This window comes from Nannobrachium achirus (assembly GCF_963921795.1).
Source record: "Nannobrachium achirus genome assembly, chromosome: 6".
Taxonomy (NCBI): Eukaryota; Metazoa; Chordata; class Actinopteri; order Myctophiformes; family Myctophidae; genus Nannobrachium; species Nannobrachium achirus.
In genome coordinates, this window is record NC_137815.1 from 60,648,578 (window position 1) to 60,670,782 (window position 22,205).

Below are 22,205 nucleotides of genomic sequence, written 5' to 3' on the forward strand. Positions count from 1 at the left end.
CAACGTTGATAATAGTTGATAGGATCGATCTGCGCCGGCTGAGAGTTGAAAACTAGAGAGGAGAGGCACAGGGGGGCACCACAGGGCTGAGGGAGGAAGGCGGAGCTCGGTGTGTGTGTGCAGACTGTGCACGGCAGTGCAGTGAAAAAGTAATCAAGTAAAAGTATCAATACTGCAATACTCTGATGCGACGCGCTGTGACTGAGCTTGTAGATCGGCTATTTTCATTTATGGTTAGCCTAATGCTTTATAATAATATTATAATTTATTTAGGAACACAAGGCTATATAATAGGCATATTTCAGCAAATAAAAGGGAATCTTGAGCCAGTCTTTACAAAATCTTTAGAGGCATACACATCTAACAACTGAAATCTTTGAAAAATCATCCTACAGTCTTTGGGGAGTCTTTTTCAAATCTTATAGTGTGAGGGGTAGTCTTTAAGAAATCTTTTCCAAATCTGTCCACAATCTTACCAAAGTTGTTAGGTGTAAGGCTAATGCAATTAAATGAATGAATTCAGTTCAGTGGTCACCTGTATGAAGGTGTAACAGTTTAAAAGCGCACACGGCACACATGAGTACAAAGGACCCCAATGGAAACAAGCCTTAATCTGCTTGGGTGTGAAAAATATTTCATTTTTCTCAATCCTAGTTCATTGGGTTTAAAATATTCTCTCCAAAACTACAGTATTCAACTGTACTTTCCTCTCTCTCTCCCTCTCTATAGATAGATAGATACGGCGACAAGCAACAAAACTTTATTATTGAAATATTTCAATTCTAGTTTACATCTGGGGGTGGGGCTCCGGGGGTCCTTGGAGGTTGTAGTTTGGCAGTCAAGGAGTGTGTGTGCAAAATTTGGCATGGATGGGGGCAACGGTTGTGGAGATATGAGCAGGGCAAAAGTGTGACGGACGGACTGACTGACTCACTCACCCACGGACAGCCTGTGGAGGTTTTTGCGACCGTAGGTCGCACTTACTACAGAAAGCTCCACCAGGTGTCCGTGCGTCAGTCAGTCCGTCACACGTCACACGTCACACTTTTGCCCTGCTCATATCTCCGCAACCGTTGCCCCGATCCATGCCAGATTTTGCACACACACTCCTTGCCTGCCAAACTACAACCTCCAAGGACCCCCGGAGCTCCAGGGACCCCCAGGTCCCTGGGGGACCCCCAGATGTAAAAAATGACCAAATGTGCAAAAATGACCACCCCAACGGGGCTGCTCACGGGGAATTCCCGGGGACCACCGACTCCTTGTGCTCCAGAACGGATGCAAAAGTGGTGGCGCCCCCAGTGGAGGACCCCCTGCCACTGCAGCGCACATAAAATGCCCTAACTTGGCCTAGGAGCCACCGGGAGAGCCGGGGCCGGTACCTATTCGTCCGCCTCGGCGGCGCGGAGACCCCACCCCTCATTTCTCACATGGCCCTCTTCTAGCGCCACCATGAGGCCGATTCTTGCAAAACACATTTTTGGACACTGCTCCTCCAATTTTTGCCCTAAAATCACTCAACTCGGTACACAGTATGTCTACACTCATGTCATCAACATGGATCCGTCCACATTTTTTGGGGACACTGCTCCCTACTCTTTGTGTATACATGTGACCTACGGTCGCTTATCTCCCGATTAGGGAGTCTTACTGGTGGTAGTAAATGCGACCTACGGTCGCAAAAATCTAGCTGGTCAAAACATGGACAGCAGTAAGATAAAGATAAGATGAGACCTTTATAGATACAGCAGGGTGAAAATGTATCACACAAAGGAAACACCATCCGTAATGAATAATGGCATACAAACAGTATACACCCTCAACAAAGTTTGCATGATGCAGGATGAAAAGAAATAAGAATACACACACAGTAGCCATGTCAGATAGGGTCCTTGCAGTGATGAACTGTTGTTAATTTGATTTGTTTTATTTTATTTTATTTCAGTAATAGAAACACAAGTTACAACACAATATGCTGTAACTTCACCCCAGGATGTACACATTTTACACACAGTGTAATAAAGCGCTTATTTGCAATGTGGTCCTGAAATTAGTCTAAAGCATTGTCTGGTCATAAGCTACTGTGCTCTCACTGCATGGTTCTGCTGTGTTCAGCCATATGTTATCAAGATCCTATGTCATGGGTTAAGTAGCACAGTTATCTGATTGATCCATGGAGTGTCTTTACTTTGTACTCTGATTAATCAATCAGACAAACAGGATAAACATTCCATTTAAAGGGGCGATTGGAGTCATGTCTAATCACTAGGCAGTTTAAGCTTGACGATTTTCAGGACGGCAACGCCAGGCGGAGTACGGCTGCTATGACGTAATCTCTGTATAGTAGCAGTCAAAATCGTTAAGCAAACATCCGTCGGCGACGGGGTCCCACCCCTTTTACTGATGCCATGGCGACGCGTCTATACAGCAGACGTTTTAGGCGCAACGTGGAAAGGGAGCTTCTGGCTTAGTACAGACGGCTGCGACGGCGGCAGGTTGATCTATCGAGCGCTGATCATTTCCGGTTACCGTTGCCATTTGCCATAGCCGTCATTTGCTCAAAATCGCTATCATGTAAGTGCCTGCAGCCTCATTCTGAATGACGTATGATCTTTTACTAATGCGGGTTAACCTCCAGACCTATTCATAAATAATGTGAAGTCGTAGTTGGCGTCTCAATTTGACATCAACAGGAGATAATGCGTATATGTGGTATGTACGACACTAACGCCCACCAGCCAACAACGCACTTTCCTCACACCTCTCATGCATTCCAAGTTTCCCATAAAACCAAATGGCTGTAAGGTTTTTAATATAGCCTGTGTTAAATATGCCACTGCACATGAGTTGTGATGATGGCCATCAGCTTGATGTTCCAAAGGCTCCGTGAGCTTCTGGCCATCGGCCCTGATCTGTCTCTAAGTTTCCATTTGAAATGATCTGTCCTAATGAAATGGGCTTTATGGAGACATCAGCCTTATGGACTCTGACACCTCGTTGCCCCTCTGCCAGTTCGGCCCTGCTTAACACGCTGTGTCTAAATGTGCCTCTAACATCTGCTAATAAACCTCTACCAATGGGTGTCCTTGTTTAGACTTATAATTAGCGAGCATTATGATGTGTCTTTTGAGCTCTCCAGCCTCATTAGCGGCCCACAAGCCAAGGCAATTTAGCCTGTTTGCATCGTAAAGCATTTTGAAGTTTAAACGCTCAGGTTGAAGGTTTTATCAGGTCTTTTTAAGTGTCCGGTTTGCTCAGTCGGTAGAGCTCTCGTAGAGCTCTCGCCTTTGGACCACAAGGTCATGGGTTGGGGCACGTCCTGTTTTGACGACGTAGCGCTAAGGCGACGTAGCGATTAGGCGAAATACAAGTGTACCAACGCTTTTTCGCCTCGTTTCATTTTCTTTGAGGAAGCCACTGATTTACACTCACTAGCAAACTTGTTACTGTGAGGTAACCTCGCATCACCAGGCTTTCTCCTGGGAGAAAGCCTGGTCTTCGTTTACTAAACAGGTCGTTTGATCCGGTCGGGAGCGGATGGGCTCCTACGTCATTCTGTAGTCAAAATGGACTACACTTTGGCAGGAAACACCAAACCGGAAACAGTTTCAACCCAGATAGCGCATGCGCAAGTAGTAAGCGCATGCGCAAGTAGTGATTAAAACTGTTTCCGGTCTGGTGTTTCCTGCCAAAGTGTAGTCCATTTTGACTACAGAATGACGTAGGAGCCCATCCGCTCCCGACCGGATCAAAAGCCCGAAATTGGAATCCAGCCCAGGCTAACTGTGAGGTAGTCGGCGGTCATGTTAAAATCTTACATAACACTTCCCACTGCATTCTGTGTCGACTTGCAGTGCACTTGCAATTGAATGCAGCGCCTTACATTAAGGATTTACTTAAATTTAATATACATCCTAACTCACACATGCAACCTCTAGTCTAGTCAAACCAAGAGCTGGGCCCAGCTTATTAAAAATGGTGTGCTTGTTTTCTGACAGCCCCTACATACTAGGAAAATACGTGAACAGACTTCTATGTCTGTGAAATGTTGGAAAAAATAATCACGTTATTGTACGACTACGTTGGATTACGTTTTACAAGAAAATGTGTGAGCTGTATTTCCAAATGAATTCCTGGTTAGAAGCATTCCTTATTATTGTTGTCCTGTCTTGGTTTAGGTCTTTTCACTCTTCAGGTCCCTAAGGAGACCGCTGGAGAACACTTTGAAGGCCTCCAAATGCTGACCAGTCTCCTTGCTCCAAAAGGTTCCCGGTCAGCTCAGCCATTGGTAGAAGACATCAGCATGGGTGAGCTCAGCAGTTTATGCAGCTACAAAAGGGTGTATAAACTGTGATTGTATCACGATATATTGCAATGAGGTACATATTGTGATATATTCCGATATAAATTGCTAAGTATATTGAGTCGAATCACTGGAATGCGAACTAACTATAATACAGCGATATCTAGAGGAGCAGAGTGTCAGGACTCAGGACTGGATTTCTACCATTGGTTTCTATGCATGGGAACAGAGTTTATTTTTCCTCCAAAAGATTTGCGATACTACAGTCTGGAGTATACAGTATTGGGGAATAAAATATTTAGATATATTGCGATATCGATTATATTGCCCATCTCTACTTCTTATTTCTTCAACCCTTTTGCATTTCAGAGGCGTGCGGAGGAAGTGCAGGGGGTGAGGAAGAAGAGGACGAAGAAGAAGAATTTGACTGGCAGGTGGAGCAGGAGGTGTACATGGAGAGCTCTGAGGCAGAGCTGGGGTCCCTTCAGAAATACGGCTTTGGTAATCAGAGGTCCGGAGTGTTCGCCAGACTGCAGGTAATCTCCCCGAGATGAAGAATGTTAAAATCACTGCTAAACCCCCTCTGTTGTTGTTGAAATCAATTGTAAAGGTAAACCAAACATAATATCTCTGCTGTCGGGCCGAAACCTCCTAACTCCAAAAATGTTCATTTTCGGGAAAATGAGCTCAAGTGGAGTTTGGAGGTTTTGACTGAAAGGCTTTTTACTAATTTTCATTGGTTCAATATTATTTGAACCAGAACACACAGACGTAAAGGGTGTTCAGTAGCACATATTTATGAAAAAAATCACACCCGTGTGAACTGAGCGGTGGTTTACCCACCAACCCCCTCCCCCCTTCCCCCCTGTGTGTGTGTGTGTGTGTGTGTGTGTGTGTGTGTGTGTGTGTGTGTGTGTGTGCGTGTGTGTGTGTGTGTGTGCCTGGTCTGGCCTGGCCTGAAAACAGCGCCCCTCCCTTAACATGTGTGGTCAGAAAAGGTACTACACCACAGGCTTGAGGCTACATACGGACCCACATACATACACACAGGCTTGAGGCTACATACGGACCCACATACATACACACAGGCTTGAGGCTACATACGGACCCACATACATACACACAGGCTTGAGGCTACATACAGACCCACATACATACACACAGGCTTGAGGCTACATACGGACCCACATACATACACACAGGCTTGAGGCTACATACGGACCCACATACATACACACAGGCTTGAGGCTACATACGGACCCACATACATACACACAGGCTTGAGGCTACATACGGACCCACATACATACACACAGGCTTGAGGCTACATACGGACCCACATACATACACACAGGCTTGAGGCTACATACGGACCCACATACATACACACAGGCTTGAGGCTACATACGGACCCACATACATACACACAGGCTTGAGGCTACATACAGACCCACATACATACACACATGGCCACGCTATGGAGACGGTGTGACCACCGCTCAAAAAAAGAGAGGGCCAATCGCGTGGAGTTAGCTGGTTTGGAAGTGAGTGTGGAGTTAGAGGTTTTGTCCCAAGCACTTTTTACTACTTTCCATTGGTTCAATATTATTTTAACCAACACTCAGATGTAAAGGGTGTTCAATAGCCCTGATTTATGACAAAAAAATAGAGGGCCAATCGCGTGGAGTTAGCTGGTTTGGAAGTGAGTGTGGAGTTAGAGGTTTTGTCCCAAGCACTTTTTACTACTTTCCATTGGTTCAATATTATTTTAACCAACACTCAGATGTAAAGGGTGTTCAATAGCCCTGATTTATGCCCAAAAAATAGGTTTTGGCCAGACAGTGACGAGACAGTGTTCAAGTATTTGTTTGACAGACAAATCTTACTATTATTTATGCATCTTTTGCAACTTTCTACTATCTTGACTACTGTAACATTTAAACATCTAACCCAACATGAGGTCCAATTGAATCTAATATACATTTTTTAGTTATAATTTGTTGTTCATAGGAAGCAACTAAAGATGCTGGAGTTGTGTGTCCTAACAGGAAGAACTGAGTGATGTCATTGACGTCAAGAACCCAGAAGGAACCACGGCCGGAGAGAGGAGACAGGCTCGGCAACACGCAGAGAGCGCCGCGTTCTGTTCCGATCATTACCTGTACGTTTATCCATGGGATGGGATTTCTGGGGTTTGGCTCATTATTAAAAGATATACATTTTATTTCTTCTCATTTTCACTTTGTATATCTAGATCTATATTTAGACTGGGTACACATTATTGCGTGTAATGTTTTGCTTTAACTATTGAAAAATAGCAGATCTACAAGCTCACAGCGCGGCACCGAGTGCTGCGCTGCGAGCTTGTAGATCTTCTGTTTTTGAAAAATGATATACAAGCTCACAGCGCGGCACCGAGTGCTGCGTTGCGAGCTTGTAGATCTGCTATTTTTGAAAAATCGTTAAGATTTGTGCAAGTCTTTGAATATTTTGACCCGATTCTATAAGTGTGTCCTAAAGGTTTTTTGAAAAACCTATGTTTCTATGTCAGTCGTTCTCAAACCTTTTCATGTCAAGGACCCCCAAAATGATATGTATTTGGCCACGGACCCCCCATCTCAAAATATTTAGTTCCAGGATCCCCCCAGAAGCAAAACTTGAGTTACAAATGTTCGCTTTAAAAATACATATATTCAAAGATTTGCACACATTTTTACGACTTTTCAAAAATATATCTACAAGCTTGCAGCGCGGCACTCAGTGCCTGCGCTGTGAGCTTGTATATCTGCTATTTTTCAATAGCTAAAGCAGGCGTTGACACTAAGGCTTGCCCACCTGCTGGTAAATTAAACCTTCGGGCAGGTGAAGTTTGCTTTCTGGTTGCCCGACCAGGAGAGTGCTCATTTGAGAGGGGACACATGAACTGTCTATAAACACAACACCAGATATCTGCCTAAACACCTGAACGTGGCCAGCGCTTTCTGTCTTCTGGTCTGTGGAATGTAAAATAAGAGCACTGTTTAACTATAATTTACTGCTGCTACACTTAAAAATCTAAAATAAGTGTGAAACCATAGACATATTCAATAATAGCTATGTAGGTACAGTATGACATTTTTATCGCACAGCCCCAGAAAGTAAAGAAATAAATGGAGCGGTAATTAAAAGCTTACAGTACTTGTTTTTATAATGGACAATTTACTTTTTGGTCAAGTTGGCATGACCTTTGGGCAAGTAGAAAATGAAGGCCTTAGGCCTTAGTGTCAACCCCTGGCTAAAGCGTTAAATAATTCTTGGCCTAAATGGAAGATACATACACAAAAACGATGCCACCCCACCTGGGCATACATGGCGTCATTACTGTGCTGTCCCCTTTGCTTATGGTGATGTGTTGTTGCAGTGCTGATTTGTTTGAAGACGAGGAGATTCAGAGGCTGCTGAGGTTCTGTCCGTGGTGGGCAGAGTTGAGCTTCTCCTTACACCAGGAAGGAGAAGAAGCAGGTGAGTTGTAGTTCATCCCTTTCGCAGTCGTCTAAGGTAGCCGAGGGTAAATTCTATTCAAATTCACTTAAATCAGAGTATTTGCATTTGTGGAAATGAGTTCACCTGCATTTTTAACACACTTTTAAAATAGTACAGGATACATAGCTTTTAGTTTGTGAAGTAAATGTTGTGTGGGTGTTTTTAAAGGATGTATTTAATTTAATACTTAATCTAATTTAGTTATCTTCCCTGATCTGGATTACTGAATCGAGTTCATTGTGAGACCTTAAAGGAGTAGTTCACCCCCAAAATGACTTTTTTTGTATTGATTACTCACGCCATGGAGACTTGAGTTCAATAATATTTTTTTGTATTTGTCGCATTCCTAAGACAACTTTTTCATTATAGTAAATTTACCCCCATTGATTCCGGATGGGGACCCAAATGCATTCGGGTCCCCATCCGGAGTCAATGGTGGTAAATTCATTGTAATCAAATGTTTGCCTTTGGAATGCGACAAAAAACTAAAAATAGTATTGAACTCAAGTCTCCATGGTGTGAGTAATCAATACAAAAAAAGTCATTTTGGGGGTGAACTACTTCTTTAATTTCACCTCTGCATCACCTGGGATCAACATAACAAAATATCTATCTGTTTCTCTCTCTAGTGATGCACACACCACTTTAATCATTTGAACCAGTTGTGCTGCACCAGTGGTGGGGAAATATATTTTCACATATTTTACTTAAGTAAAAGTATCCACGAGTTTCCAACGCCCCATAGTGCATTGCGCAGACGTCTGTACCGAGCTTCCGGCGCCGATTTACAAGCTCACAACGGGTTGCATCTGCGACGCGACGTGAGCTTGTATGTCTGCTGTTAAACCCGGAAGTTTGGTCCCAATAGTCTCCAGTAAACTCCCGCGGAAACTTGTGGATAAATACTGCAATATAGAAATACTCTGTTACAAGCAAAAGTCCGGAATTCAAAATGTAGCTGGGTAAAAGTATGAAAGTGTTGGCATCAAAATGTACTTAATATACCAAAAGTACAAAATCTTTGAAAAAAGCAGATCTACAAGCTCACAACGCACATGCTTGTAGATCACCTATTTTTGAATAGCCTATGTATAAAATAGGGCTGAAGTGGTTAATGTTTGTATTGTAATATAATCATTTATATCGAAAAGTAATTAGTAACTCGTTTTCAAATACCGGTAATTGTATTGGAGTAAAAGTACAATATTTGGATCCGAGATGTAGTGGAGTAGAAGTAAAAGTATTGGAAATTGGAAATACTCAAGTAAAGTACAAATACCTCAAAATTGTACTTAAGTACAGTACTTGAGTAAATGTACTTAGTTACTTTACACCACTGTGCTGCACAACATTGTGCCGAACTTTTGCACAATGTCATGTCTCTAGTAGTGTAGTACCTGATATTCACCAGAAGGTGGCATGGAGTTGCAAAAATAGAAATCAGACATTGATTGCTGTGGTGAGGCTATTTAGACCTTGATGCATTGTCTATCATCATTGTTTATCATGATAGTGATATGATATGATATGATTGTTTGACAATGATACACTTATTAAATAGACTTGAGTATTGCCAAATTAGAACATGTACCTGTAGAGCTACTTGAAGTAAGTATATTGTCTTTGTTGCAATTATATTGCCCATCTCCAGGGGTGTCACACCAAATTCTGGGCCCTGGGTACTTTTAACTATTGAAAAATAGCTAATATACAAGTTCACAGCTTGTAGATCTGCTATTTTTGAAAAATCATGAAAATTTCTTTGAATGTTTCAAATCCTTCTAAGGTTTTTTGAAAAAGCGGGGCACTCTGTGCCGCGCTTTGAGCTTGTAGATCTGCTATTTTTCAATAGCTAAAGTATTGATTGATTGATTGAAGACTTTATTAGAAGAAGTTTGCATAGGAAAAGGTACAGTTTCATGACGGTACAGTTCACTGGTACACGGTCTACTAAAAGGAGATCCTAGAAAAGACTAAGCTTATTTCCATAGGAAACCATTTAAGTATCTCATATAACATTGAATGACAGACGGATAGAACACAGTACTATGCAGTAGATATAGTCAGGAAAAAAGGGGGAAACAATTTAAAAATAAAAATAAATAAAAATAAAACATCATACAATAGGAAAAATAAGTATAAAATAATTAAGGCCCCTCCACCTTGGGCCCTAGTAGTAACTCAGTCCCACTTTCCCCACCCCCCTTGTGATGTCCCTGCCCATCTGCTTGTTTCATTTTATAGCGACAAAATCATCTTGTGTGTAGTGCGTCCCCAGTCGGTGTCTCTGGCAACAAGTTCCCTTCCTCTCAATCATGGGGATGACATCTAAAATCAATGGCTCATTTACTTAGGTGTGATGTGTGGCTTGTTGGATGGAGACTCCCAGTTCTCATTTTCCCCGCATTCCCCGCCGTCTCTCATAAAAGAATGATAGCTGCTCCCGGAGAACCCGGGCGCTGCAGGAGACAATTCAATTGTTCCCCACCCGCCTCTGCCTAACAGCCCAGTAACTCCGGCACTTCCATCGCTTCAGCGAGCCCGCATGGCTCAGAGCCCACGTTATGTTATGTTAGTCCAGGATGTCGTACACCCGGAGAGGATTTAGATTAAGCCATTTAGGCCTAGACTTATTGAATGCTTTAAGTATTGAAAAATAGCAGATATACAAGCTCACAGAGTGCCGCGCTGCGAGCTTGTAGATCTGCTATTTTTGAAAAGTCATGAAAATGTGTGCAAATCTTTGAATATCTAAATTTTTAAAGTGAACATGCGTAACTCAACTATTTGCTTCTGGGGGGGTCCCTGATACAATATTTTGAGATGGGGGGTCCATGACCAAATACATCATTTTGGGCGTCCTTCACATGGAAAGGTTTGAGCACTGCCGACATAGAAACATATATTTTTTCCAAAAACCTTAGAAGGATTCAGAAGACACTTATAGAATCGGGTCAAAATATTCAAAGAAAAAAAAAAATCAAGATCTTTCTAAAATAGCAGCTCTACAAGCTGTGAGCTTGTATATCTGCTATTATTTTAATAGCTAAAGCATAAAATGATACGCAATAATATGTAGCCGTTCTGAATGGTTTAAACCGATAGCATTATCACAGGAGGACGCGCTGCTGGAGAGGTGTCAGGAGGAGGCCTGATTATGCCAGTTGGAGGGCCCCGACGATCGTTGACGGGCATCCATCACTCAGCCATATATACAGACCATTAGCAGCAAACCGACTCTAGCCTCCGAAGAACATTACGTTTTCCCCCCGCCGCCTCCCTCCGCTCATTCTGCATGCTAAGACGGAGTGCCCCAGACGGGAGCCCAGGCGCGGATAAATGGGCCAAATTAAACTTAATGGTTTGACTGACAGGTCAAATAGCGTTTGCCTTCGCAGAGAGCGCAGAGAGCTGTGTCGGTCAGGAGATTTAAGTGGGCTGCCGCCAAAGCTTGATAGCGCACTCGTGGATTTTTATTTCTTTCACCGTTTGTCATACGTATATATCACACAGACGCTGAACTTCTTCTGCTTTGTTCTTCAGCTTAAATCCATCCTTTTTAAACTTATTTTTCTGTCCACCTGCGCAAGGGCTGATGCTTATGTCAACTGACAGATGGATGTGGACACAAGTGCTAATGAAGTAGAAACCGGCCCCTTTGTGGTCTCCTCTAGTCAGGGCCAGCGCTCTGACAGGCCACAGCTGTCCGCTGGATGCCTGCATTCACCCACTGGCCTGAGCTAAATGGAGCTGACAGCTCTGTCTCTCTTTACCTGCAGCACTTTGTTATGGCTGTGTGTAGGCGTCAAAGGCACTCGCTAACCTTTGACCAAATTAGATGGCCTCATTGTTTGTAAGAGTGCTACTGCACTAACTGCAGTTTTAACTTTCAGTGTTTGATAAATGAGCAGAGTTTGGGTACTCGGGACATCTATCATCTATCCTATCCAAGGTCACGGTTTGACCGCTTAGTGATGTGAAGTTATGGGAGCATTTTCCTAACCGCCTGCATGGCTTTGCAGGAGCATATTTACTGCATGTCAACAGGGCCATCTGGACCCGTAGAGAGCAACGATGTGGCCAGGTTGCCTTTCCAACTGGATTAAGTAGGTCAAAATCTGAGGACCCCTAATGCTCTCCCTAAGAAGAAAGGGCTGACTTCAGAGTAAAGATGACAGAGGCTTGTGCGAAATGAGGCATGGGGTCATTAGTGCCATATTTGTTCTGTTCGCCTGTAGGGCCTCACTAATTACAATTAATGGAAAGAATATTGATGGATGCTACAACTTGACCAAAGGCAAGGCATCAGAATATGACATCTTTGTTCAGTCAAATGTAGGGATGGGACGATATGAAGATTTCATATCACGATTATTGTGACCAAAGAAATTACGATTTACGATATTATCACGATAATCAAAATCCATTATCCTGGGGCGGAACCTTTGCCAAAAATAGCAGATCTACAAGCTCACAACGCGTCGCGTTGCGACGCGTTGTGAGCTTGTAGATCGGCCATGTTTTGGCAAACATTTGATAGAGAGTGAAAAAAAGACTGTATCAAGTACGTATATTAGAAGTACCTTTTACCAATTATAGAGCGTTTAAGTGGTACCGGATATGCAGCTCGGCAAATAAAAGGTGAATTGATCCCAGTGCATGACGGAGGACGATATCACGGTAAATTAAATCTCCATGATACGATTATTGTGAGTGTTTTTTATCACGATAAACGATAATATCGCGTATCGTCCCATCCCTAGTCAAAAACTGCAGGTCAACTGAGGGTGAGCAGCAGTGTGTTTTGGTGCCAAGAAGCGTGTGTAATTACATACTGTCACTATCTAACTATGCTATTTATTTTAAGCTTAATCTCGCATGTTCATTTCAAGGCTTAATGTGGATTAACCTCATTCCCAGGTTGTCTCACACTTCACCAATCACGGGCAGTCAGCTAATGAATATTAATGACTAATAATCTGTTGCCACCTAAAATGGCCCGTGAGTTAGAAACAGATAAGGATACATTTATTAAAAATATGTATATATGGAGATATTTTCAGTATAATTCAGTTCAGGTGTGCTTTAGATACTCAGGACGGATCCAAAATGCCATAACGATTTTCATTTTGACTACAACCAGTAATGTATCCATTCCTCAGTCTGCACCACTCAAAAATGTGAAGATTCTGCTTAAATAAAAAACTTTCATCATAAAAAAACTACTTTCATCTCAATCATGCAAATGCAAAATGATTTTGTTTTGTCAGCAGCACGCATTACTGTTTATAGGAAGAATAGATCTGTTATCTTTTAATTTTATCATCCTTTTGTCTCTCCAGTAAGCAGTCCCGTGTGAAAACAGATGTACACTAGCTGTTCCCAATTTTGTCTCTTATTAAGTTTCTCCGATTTTTACTTTGTCAAAGACTGTGTCCCAATCTGGAAATGGCAGATCTACAAGCTCACAACATGTTAGATGATGTTTTGTGAGCTTGTAGATCTTCTATTTTCCGCACAGGACTCCACCATCGCAAGACAGTGTATAAATTAGGCATTATGCATGACAAAGTGACTTTTTTTCATAAAGCGTTGCTATCAACTCTAGATGAGATCAATATCTTTATAATGGAGAAACAAAAGAGCCACTCTGCCTTTATCAGCCCTCCCCCTTCAGCGTGAATGCTCCAGGACAGTCTGGATAGCGCTGGATGTGGGCCAGTAGGCCACTCACTTTCTCTCTCTGTGTGTGTGTGTGTGTGTGTGTGCGCGTGCGTGCGTGCGTGCGTGCGTGCGTGCGTGAGTCACCCGATAGAGTATACCTATACCTTTATGTATGAGTCAACTTAATACATGCTGTCTAAAACTGATCCAGAATATTGCAGAACTTGGATAAAGGAGCGATATAAAATCCACCATTTACCATTTACTTAACCCCATTCTGGACGGGTACACATTAAAGTGTATTACCCCCTCAGGCCGGGATGTAGTACATGTAGTACAGTATTTTTTGTAAGTACGTTTTTCAGAATGAAAGCTATCAAATAGTTTGGGGAATTTTGTTTCTAACTGCTACAGAGGCTGAGTAATACGTTTTCCAGAAAAAACAGTGGGTCATTTTCAAATCAGACTGATTGATTGATTGAAGACTTTATTAGAAGTTTGCATAGGAAAAGGTACAGTTTCATGGCGGTACAGTTCACTGGTACAAGGTCTACTAAAAGGAGATCCATGAAAAGACTAAGCTTATTTCCACTGGAAACCATTGAAGTATCTCATATAACATTGAATGACAGACAAATAGAACACAGTACTATGCAGTAGATATGTATAGAAAAACAAAAAAGAAGACAGTAAGTCTAAAACAAACAGTATATACAAAGAAGGGGCAGGGGAGGGTAGGGTTGGGCTAGGTTCATTTTTTACCAGTTGCGAACGGCTGCTGCCTGTAAGTGGTTTTTCAGGGCAATTTTAAAGGATGCTAGTGATCCACACTCCTTTATGGCCTTCGGTAAGGCTTTCCACATTTTGGTGGTATAGCAGAAAAAAGAGTTTGACCCTTTGTTGGTTTTGACTCTGGGTTGAAAGTGATCTGTGGCGCTGCCTCTGGTGTCTTTAAGGCTTTTTTCAAATCGGACTTAGGCCTAAATGGGTTAATTCATTTCAACTCCAACTTGGCTTAGTTCCAAGCTGTGGAATGATTGCAGAATGTACGTAGTCTACTTCACATTTTCTGCCACAATCTATGTGATAACTCACCTCTTCAGACACTAGAGGTTGTTTACTTGTTCACAGATGCTACAATATACTATTTAGATGCTGCTGCGTGTGTTTACTTGTTTTCGTAGTGGTCTAATTACTTGACCACTTACCCTGTTGTTGGTTGTCTAGGGTTCATTGAGCTCACACTTTGTAAAACACTCTAGATAAGAGCATCTGCTAACTGCCTGGATTGAAAATGATACGTAACATCTAGGGATGGTCCGATCAGGTTTTTTGGAACCGATCAGCGAGCACCGATCACAAAAGTTTGATCACCCGATACCGATCAATCACCGATCCGATCAAGTTATTATTTATATTTTCTAAATGTTAATGTTTTAACTTTAATTCATTCATTCACTCATGAATTCATTTATATATTTGCCTTATAGTTATTTACCAGTATTACGATGTATTTATTATCATAGCAGTAACTAATTATTCCTTCAGCACTGTGGAAATCAATACCCCAAAATGGCCTCAAGTGGGCATACTGAACGGCTGGTTGATCGGATGCACCGATCGGATCGGATCGGTGAATTTACCTTTTGATCTAAACCACCGCTTATCGCCGATCACGCTTTTATCGGCCCGATCCGATCCATTGCCGATTGATCGGTAACATCTCTAGTAACATCACTGTGTGTGTGCATGTGTGCAAGAGAGACACTAAGCTTGAGTATTTTTGAGCGGTGGTCACAACGCTCCTATACGTGGCCGTGTGTGTGGGTCTGTCTGTCTGTCTGTCTGTTTGTCTGTCTGTCTGTCTCCGTGTCCGTAGCCTGCACTCCTGCAGTAACCTTTTCTGACCACACATGTTAAGGGAGGGGCGCTGTTGCACACACACACACACACACACACACACACACACACACACACACACACACCACCGCTCAGTTCACACGAGTGTGATTTTTATACGTACATTTTGCACATTTAAATATATGCACCAACCTGAACGTGGGCTTTTGCAGTCTGCTCGTCTGTTATATGCCTTAATGTTTGAGATCGTGAAATGTACGTGCATGAGCGCAGGACATGCATGGGTTTTAGAGAGCCGACGTGTGTGTGTTTTTAGAGGGACCGAGAGAGAGAGAATGTCTGTGTGCTGTGAATGCATGCGTGCTAAGATCTTTGTGTCTGTGTGTGTTCTGCTTGGCTGTGTTGCGCTGCTACAGCTGCACTGGCGAAGGGCTCAGGTAGCGCCTGTCTGCAGGGAGTTAAGCCCTGACGTAATGCAGCAGGAATCTCCCTCCCAGCAGAGCCAAGTTCCCACTGCAGCCAGAAGCTTCGCTTGAACGTCGTGCACAGGGGTGTCGCACCACATTCTGGGCCCTGGGTACAAGTAGGATTCACTGTGGGCCCCGCATGAATGTTCTTCATAGGCGGAGGGGGTTTAAACCATTTAGACTGGGGACGCTTTATTTTGTGCTTCGACTATTGAAAAATAGCAGATATACAAGCTCACTGTGCAAGTGAGCTGCGAGTTAGTAGATCTACTATTTTTGAAAAATCGTGAAAATGTGTGCAAGTCTTTGAATATTTCAAATCCTTCTAAGGTTTTTTGAAAAACCTACGTTTCCCATCTCTCTTCAAAGATTTGCACACATTTTCACGACTTTTCAAAAATAGCAGATCTACAAGCTCGCAGCGCGTCACTCGGTGCCGCGCTGTGAGCTTGTATATCTGCTATTCTTCAATAGCTAAAGTATAAAATAATTAAGGCCCCTCCACCTTGGGCCCTAGTAACTCAGTCCCACTCCCCCCCCCCCCCTTGTGACGCCCCTGATTGTGCATCTCCGCGTGTGCCAGTGTGCGCTTTTGTGCAACACGGGGGAAGAGAGAGACCCATGTTTGTGTGTGTGCGATGTGTAACAACAGAGAGAGGAGTGTGCGTGCACGTAGCGTGTCTGTGTGTTATATGTCACAGTGCTTGAATGATTGTGTTCAGTTGTGCCATGTATACCAGCTCCTCTCACACATCAGGGGATCATTGTATAGTCCCCACCCCCACCGCAACGTGCAACCCGGTCCTCATGCGGAGAGGAGAATTGCTTTCAGCTGCCGAGGAAAGATCAAAACTGCTGAGTTAAAGTCGTTCCTGCGCACGTTCTACGCGGTGTTAAACACTGACGCGGCCAACTTCAATGAGATTGCGTGATTAAAGTGTTTCCCATTAGAGCCAGGGGTAGGCAACCTTGGGCACGGGTGCCAACATTGGCACGCTGGCAGAAGTGTGAGAGAGGGGATTTTTATTTTAAAATCAAATTATTTTTAACGTGGTCAATTAAATGAGGTTACCTAATTTACAGCAAACTGCATCCTGCACATAATTCTACATTCATCAACAATCTTAACTCTGACTGTGGAGGGTCGTCGGGGAGATCGGTGGATTATTGAGTCTAATGATGAATATATGTGATGGTCCTTCCTGGTCTATGCCTTAATTTTCCTGTCTCAGTCTAAAATGCCTAAAATGAAAATGTATGTATAAATTCATGTTCCCATGCAGCGGTGTGCTTCACCGACGACGAGAAGGACCAGCTGCGGAAGTTCACCAACCGCTCCTACCTGCTGGACAAGACGGCCAGACAGCACACCTGGCTGGGCCTGGTGGACATCCTCCTGGCCTACGCCTATGAAGTGCGCACGACGGAAGGAGAGCACAATGTAAGTGTGGGTTGCAAATGACAAGATAACGCATTCTTCAAAAGGCACTTGGCCTCGGTTTGACAAAGCTCTCCCGATCCTCAAATCCTTTAGACCACCCCTCTCATTTCATTCAGAGCCTTAAGAGATTACCGTCAGATCCCTGAGCTCAGCCCCGGCCTCTCCTCGTGTCACTCCTGTATGCAGGCACTTGCACACATAGACATGAAAGGGGGCTTGAGCCCCTGTCCTTTTATCAGTCTGTAAAAAAGTGCCCTCTCCAGACCATGAATGCAGTTTTAATATGGTGAAAGAAATGTAAATGCCCCCTTTCCATGCCATACCTGAAGGCAGCATTCAAGAGAATTGCCTTGTCCAAACTCTCCTGAACCTGAATGCAGCATCTTATGTTGAAAGAATTGCCCCCTCTGTGTAGAAATCCATGCCGTTAGAATGTATTGACTTTGACGTATTATGCTTAGTTCAGTGTGGTGTCAAGCACCGGAAATAGCCGACCTCCAAGCTCACAACGTGTGCGCTGCGACGCGTTGTGAGCTTGTAGGTCTGCTATTTTCGATATTTTCACCAAAGGGCCCTTTTAGAAATTACAGCCCCTGCCTCTCTAACATTCTCTGCACGTCCCTGCTCCTGTATGGAAGCGTAAGGAGGCACTTGGTGCAGCAAGCTGCCATTCACGCAGATCACTGGCAGTGTGAGTGAAGCAAAAAATACTGTAGATAACAGAGACGTTGTAGACTCGACAGCATGCCAGAATACAGAGCCCAGCTGGAAAACATTGATAAAGTTTCATATGCAAGCGTTTTAGTTGACACATTAGATGTAATGGCCCCGAAACAGGTTCCAGAACCAGAACAATTTTCCACAGGTTTTTTTCCCCCTCAGGTTGGTTTTGTTTCCCGGTCAAGTAATTCCCATGTCCTTTGATATGAGCCTGGTGGTACAGAGCTCCATGCCATGGTTCACATTGATGATGTGATTTCTCTTTTCCTTGCAGGTGGAGTCACCATGGACCATCAGGAAGCTGAGTGGAACCCTATGCTGGCTAGAGGTGAGAGGAAGGGGGACATGTTAAGTTAGTTAAAGGACAACTTTGTTTTTTTACAACAAGGGTTCATATCTTAGATTGTAATTAGAGAAAAGAAAAAGTGAGTGTTAAAATGTTTTCATTTGCTTCGTTCTATTGTTTTATCGCGTTTACCGTGCTAAAATGTGGGGCATGCCCATGCGTGCAAGTGGCTAAATTATTTTTAGACATAATAACCCAGCAGTTTCTTTATTGCTATTTACAGTAACACTTCTAGCACCCATAAGTCACATCCAACCATGAAAGGTTGCGTTGTATCTTGGGAATGGGCTTATTCTGTGTAAAATGACATATTTAGCAACTTGTATGCATGCCCCCAACCACTGAAATAAGAATCTCTACAACAATAGAAAGAAGTAAATGAAATAATTTGAACACTCCTCTTTTAAATTATTTAATTACAATCTAAAATATGAACCCTTGTTGTAAAAAACTAAAGTTGTCCTTTAAGGGGAGGACCACCCATTTTCAATAATCAACTATATCAGTTATATATGGTAATGTTGATGAGTGAACATTAGCCCAAGTGCCCCGCCCCCCTCCTGCTGAGCTGTGAACGGAGTTGTGATGTTTTGGGTGTCACGTGACCAGTGACGTCGGCTTGGCGTGAAATGTAGCCCTCCTCCATACATTTCAATGGGACATTTCCACTTGGCAGAAACAGCACGACTTGAATTGAAATATAGAGCCTTTTCAGCCATTTCAGTAATATTATGTACAAGGGCTGTGTCTTGTGAGCTAGAATATGTATCCATGTGCCATTCAAAACAAGCAGGATCTACTATTACCGCTATTATTCCTTTGTTTACACGGAACTAGGGAACTAGGGCGGAAATCATATGCCCATATTTGGCGGAACGTGATGACGTCTTTCAAAGAGCGACGAACGGCGCTCAGAAGAGGGAAGTCAAATGCAAAACAATCTGCGAGACGGTTCCAACTCCTCACCATGCTCCTCAAAGGACATTTTTGGAGAAAGTTGGTTTCTCTCTCACTTCGTCTGTGCTTGTTTCTCTCTGTCCATCTCGTTTCCTCCATCTGAGCTCTGAGAGCGCCGTTGCAGCCGTTCGTCGCTCGTTGAAAGACGATACCACGTTCCGCCAAATATAGGCATATGATTTCCGCCCTAGTTCCCTAGTTCCGTGTAAACAAAGGAATAATAGCGGTAATAGTAGATCCTGCTTGTTTTGAATGGCATATGGATACATATTAATAGCCCTTGTACATAACATTACTGAAATGGCTAAAAAGGCTCTATATTTCAATTCAACTCGCGCTGTTTCTGCCGAGGTGGAAATGTCCCATTGAAATGTATGGGGGCGGGCTACATTTCACGCTAAGCCGACGTCACTGGTCACGTGACCCCCAAAACGTCACAACTCCGTTCCCAGCTCAGCAGGAGGGGGGGCACTTGGCTAATGTTCACTCATCAACATTACCATATGTAACTGATAATAGTTGATTATTGAAAATGGGTGTTCCTCCCCTTTAAGTATGGTTAGGGGATAGGTTAAACCCTTGGTTAGCTCCTCGAGGCAAATTCAGTTTCAGTTTCACCCAGCTGATAGCTTCTCAGGTGTTTGTGATGAGCGCTCAGGAGGGGCATGTTATGGCGTCATTGTCTTGCTCAGGTACACGTAAACACAGACCAGGGCCTTCAATTTATGTGCGAGAAAGACACAAATTATCCACGAAGAAGTCTGAGCTTGGTAAACAGCGCAGCATGCGAGTGTGGCGAGCCTGAGCAGACTGCCGAGCGGGTGTCTGTCTGTATTTGTGCGTGCGCGCGTGTGTGGGCACCTGTGAGTGTGTGTACATGTGTGCATTGGCACATTCCCAAGTGCCTTTTGTAAACGTGTTAGTGGCTGTGCGAACATGGAAAAAAGAAGGTAAAAGCTCGAGGCATGGCCGGTTTGCCTGACAACTCGCATCACTCGAGATTTGCATTGCGAGTGATTGCAGCAGTACAGCTTGATCTGTGTCAACCACAGTGCATGTTTGAGGTTCTTGGCATTTGGTAGACATGTATTGGATTGCCTACCCGAAGCCTGTGAAACCGAAAAACAAGTCTGTTCCCAGCCGAGAGTGAATGAAGGGGAGGTGCAATGACCGTCTGTCTCCAAACTGCCACCACCAAAAGTGTGTGTGTGTGTGTGTGTGTGTGTGTGTGTGTGTGTGTGTGTGTGTGTGTGTGTGTGTGTGTGTGTGTGTGTGTGTGTGTGTGTGTGTGTGTGTGTGTGTGTGTGTGTGTGTGTGTGTGTGTGTGTTAGGGCATTAACGACTTGTGATTTTTGCAAGTCCACACGACTCGAAGTCGACTTTATCGTTTGATGATGTCATCACATCACACACGACCCCCCTATTATTTTGGGGGGTCCCCAGATGATTAACTTAATGTGAAACATTTTTTTCTCACTCAACTGTAAACAAACCAACATAAAGTATAAGTGTATAGAGGGTATCTTCACATTTCTAAAGTGCCAGTTTAAGGACTTTTTAATACCTCTAAAATGGCAAATTAAACATTGTCCAAATTGTCAAATATATAGAGGCAGAAATTGTGAAAATAGCCGATCTACGTTGTGAGCATGTATCTGCTATTTTCACAATAGAACGTTTTTTTCTTTTTTTTTTCAACTTCAACTTTCAACTTTCTCTGGTGGGAGTCGACTTGTGTAATGAAGTCGACTGAGTCGGCTTGTCGACTTTTTCGTTAATACCCTAATGTGTGTGTGTGTGTGTGTGTGTGTGTGTGTGTGTGTGTGTGTGTGTGTGTGTGTGTGTGTGTGTGTGTGTGTGTGTGTGTGTGTGTGTGTGTGTGTGTGTGTGTGTGTGTGTGTGAGTGAGTGAGAGAGAGAGAGAGAAAATCATACTATAGAGGATTGTCCCACGGCGTAATATGTGCGGCTCACTTTACACCTCAGGACGAGACCGAGACGGCCGTTAATCCCCTCATTTGGACCATTAAACCTGACAATGGGAGAGGAGTGTGGGGTGCGTTGGGGGGTCGGCGGGGGGGCATGTGAGACCTTGACCACCGGCATAAGAGGTAGCAGTTTGCCTACAACAGCGATAATGGAGGAGGTGGTTAATGGCAGGCTGCAGCTGCCTGGGTCCTCATGCTCACTCAGTCAGTCAGTCAACAGAGCTGTCGGCTCGTGCTGACAGAGCCCCCCCTCACCCCCATCCAGCACTCTGTCATTCTCTCCACCCCATATCCTCTCTCCGCTTTCCCGCTTCCCCCTTTGTCTTCTGTTGTACAATAGATCGCTCTCCGTGTTTGTCCACCAGTCTGTCTGTCTGTCTGTCTGTGTCTGTGTGTCACTACTGATACCAGCCCCCGTCTTAGGGCTGTCACGATTATTTTTGTCGTTGACAATTACATTTCTGTTTGGCTTGTAGCCTTTGAAGTTGCACATGGCAGATATGACACATAACCTAAATATACCAGTAAGACTCCCTAAATCGGGAGATAAGCGATCGTCAGGTCGCATGCACAAACTTTGGAAGGCAATGGTAGCCAATCATCATGGAATATGGGAAATGGGACAGATCCATGTTGATGACATGACTGTAGAGATACTGTGTACCGCTTTGATTGATTTAGGCAAAATCTGTAGGAGCAGTGTCCAAAAATGTGTTTTTCAAAAATCGTCCAGATGGTGACATGACTGTGTAGAGATACTGTGTACCGGTTTGCGTGATTTTAGGGCTAAATCTGTAGAAGCAGTGTCCAAAAATGTGTCTTGCAAGAATCGGCCTCATGGTGGCGCTAGAAGAGGGCCATGTGAGAAATGAGGGTTGTTGTTTGGCAGCCAAGGAGTGTGTGTGCAAAGTTTGGCATGGATTAGGGCAACGGTGGCA

At 43.6% G+C, this 22,205-nt stretch overlaps 1 protein-coding gene across 1 annotated transcript in view; it reads left to right on the top strand.

Moving 5' to 3' along the window:
* shq1 (SHQ1, H/ACA ribonucleoprotein assembly factor) overlaps positions 1-22,205 on the top strand; it is a 51,928-nt gene that overhangs the window by 5,561 nt on the left and 24,162 nt on the right. Inside the window, exons 4-9 of the mRNA XM_080727702.1 lie at positions 4,179-4,307; positions 4,673-4,839; positions 6,352-6,464; positions 7,704-7,804; positions 17,100-17,257; positions 18,252-18,305. Of these exons, the coding sequence (XP_080583828.1) occupies positions 4,179-4,307; positions 4,673-4,839; positions 6,352-6,464; positions 7,704-7,804; positions 17,100-17,257; positions 18,252-18,305 (722 nt within the window). The remainder of the gene's footprint in view (positions 1-4,178; positions 4,308-4,672; positions 4,840-6,351; positions 6,465-7,703; positions 7,805-17,099; positions 17,258-18,251; positions 18,306-22,205) is intronic.